General features: G+C 42.4%; 1 protein-coding gene across 1 annotated transcript in view; it reads left to right on the forward strand.

Moving 5' to 3' along the window:
• The window catches only part of lft1 (lefty1), a 2914-nt gene extending 1155 nt beyond the window's left edge, over window positions 1-1759 (forward strand). The window contains exons 2-4 of the mRNA XM_008398181.2: window positions 163-409; window positions 504-746; window positions 1405-1759. Of these exons, the coding sequence (XP_008396403.2) occupies window positions 163-409; window positions 504-746; window positions 1405-1729 (815 nt within the window). The 3' untranslated portion in view covers window positions 1730-1759. The remainder of the gene's footprint in view (window positions 1-162; window positions 410-503; window positions 747-1404) is intronic.
• The last annotated feature ends 1042 nt before the right edge of the window (window positions 1760-2801 follow it).

Below are 2801 nucleotides of genomic sequence, written 5' to 3' on the forward strand. Positions count from 1 at the left end.
TATATTCCTTATCATGGCCCTAACGCAGAAAACAAAAAAAAAATATTTCCGCCATCCATTTGGCGCCCCTTCTGGCACCGGCGCCCCCTACTGCGTCACCGTACACACATCCAAACGCGATTAAACCGACTAAAACGCACAAATTTGCTCTGGCTGTTTCAGATATCTCCGGGGAGTACGTGTACTCCGACACCACCCGGCATCGCATGGTGTTCGACATGGAGGCGAGGATCCCGGATAACAGCGAGGTGACCATGGCGGAGCTGAAGCTCTACCAGCGGGCCTCGCACCACAAACGGTACACCGTGGAGAAGAAGAACCACCGGCCCGTCAACAACGCCCGGGTCAGCATCTACTGGGTGGAGGTGCTGCCCAGCGGATCCAACAGGACCTCCCTTGTGGATTCGCGGTAGGGAGAGGCGCCTAAGCAGCACAACAAAGAAAAGTTCAGACTCTCCTTCCGAAAGTTGTTTTTAATTGATCGCCCTTATCGTGTTTCACAGGTTGATCCCAATTCACGAGACTGGCTGGAAGAGCTTTGATGTCACCCAGGCCGTGCATTATTGGTCCAAGACGCAGCAGCAGAAGACGCCCATGCACCTCGAGGTGTGGATCGAGGGCGAGAGACCCGGCAGCTACGCCGCGGAGATGGCCAGGAGTGTGCGCTTTACCACCCAGGAGCAGACTGATAACGCCCTGGGGAAGCCCGAGCTCATCCTCTACACACTCAACCTGGAAGAGTACGGGTGAGCGCGAGCGCTATTTGATATCTGCTCGTGTCAGTGTGATAATGAGGCCGCGTGATCTGTTAGCATTTGGCTCTGGTTTGGAGAGACACTAAACGCTTAATTTAGGAATAATAAAATCAGATTATCAGTAGTTGTAGTTCTATATTTCTTAGTCGTGATGTAAATATGTTTAAAGAAAAAGAACAAAAATTGCTGTAATGTGTCCAAACCAGGTGTGCAGCTGTGTAATTCATGGCCTTGAGTCCTTTAGAATTGCACTGTGACATCCTATCTAAAAAAAAATCAGCATCAGGCACTTAAAGTTAATATTTAAATATCAACGACTTAAATTATTATCAATTGACATTTAACGTTAGCGTTCTTTTTTAATATTGTGTGACTACATTTTTAGTTGTTTTTTTTGGACTACGTTAGCATTGTTTCTACCATTCTTTGACTACGTTGGTGTTCTTTTTCGCATTCATTGACTATGTTGGCGTTCCTTGACTACATTAGTCACAGCTTCTATTAATATTTATCATCTGCGCTCGTAGCAGATAAAAAAATGTAAGGCCTTTAGCCCTTTAGCATAACAAACCCCCTTCCCCCAACCTCCACCTCTGTCTGAAGTCTGCTAGCCTCGGTTAGCTAACTTTCCTCGCTGTTCCTCCTCCAGCTCCGGCGGCGACTGTGATGCGAACCAGAATAAGGACACCTGCTGCAGAGAACAGCACTTCATCAACTTCCGGTCACTCACCTGGACACAGTACTGGATCATCGAGCCGGCGGGTTACCAGGCCTTCAGGTGCACCGGAGGATGCAAGCAGCCTAAACGCAACTACAGCTACGGAGAGCGGCGGTGCGTGGTGTCAGAAAGCTCCCCGCTGCCCATCATGTACCTGGTGAAAAAGGGGGACTACACTGAAATAGAGGTGGCCGAGTTCCCCAACATGATTGTAGAAAGGTGTGCGTGCATGCTGGACAACGTCTCTGTCGTATGAAGGCAGTAGTAGTTACGGACTTTTAGGGAAAATTACAGGGAAATTATAGTGGGTATTTTTATTTTTTTTGTTGTTGCTAGGTATTGTTTTATTTAATGTTTTTAACAAGTTGACAAGTACTTTCTATTTAAATGGACGTTCGGATGGAGAGCTTTATTCCTCAACAAACAGAGGTGGGTGGGGGTAGCCAAAAATTATACTCAAGGAAGAGTAGTAGCACTACTTCAACATATTTTTATTCAAGTAAAAATAAAAAGTAAAGAAATGGCTCGAGAGTAAAAGAGTATTTGGTAAAAATGCTACTCCAGCTCTAAGTGTTTGAAACATAATCTAATATTTTAACATTACATCATCAGAAGGACCAGAATATAAAGATTTGTGGAAATGTTGGTATTTTAAGGACCAAAATGAAAATTATTCATTGAAATAACATCATTACAAAATAGCAAAATCAGAAAAAATAAAAAATACAAATTCGGAATCAATTTCTTTCAATATAAATTTTAACAAAAACTGCAGATGTGTGTTTGTGTTTGGCGAATTTTTGGTTAAAACAAACTTGTTCTTCATTCAGTGGGTAGATTATCCAGAATTTTTACTCAAGTAAAAGTAGCAATACTTCAAAATAACATGACTCAAGTAAGAATTAAAACATCTTTTCACTTAACGTTACTCAAGTAAATGTAACTGCGTACATCCAACACATTATGACTCCCCTCTGCCAGTAAACTCCACTTCCCTCCACAGTCCACAAGCACTTCCATAGATTTTGTAAGAATTGTTTCTTTGAAATATGAATTTGTCTGAGTTGTGTTCACTCTAGTGCAATCATTCAGATTCTGTGTTATATATATATATATATGTATATATATATATAATATGAATGAGTTTATGTATGTAAAATAAAATATTTGTTCCTCACGATTCTCCTGCTGTCCTGCTTTATCTGTCTACCTCAATTCACATTCATGATTGGATTCCAATGCCGTCATGATTGCAGCTGCCTGCGTCTTTCACCTTCAGGAAGCAAATAATCCCCCTAATGGCTCATGTTATCCCGTCTCGGCTTGTA

The sequence above is a fragment of the Poecilia reticulata genome, linkage group LG21 (assembly GCF_000633615.1).
Source record: "Poecilia reticulata strain Guanapo linkage group LG21, Guppy_female_1.0+MT, whole genome shotgun sequence".
NCBI classification, from domain to species: domain Eukaryota; kingdom Metazoa; phylum Chordata; class Actinopteri; order Cyprinodontiformes; family Poeciliidae; genus Poecilia; species Poecilia reticulata.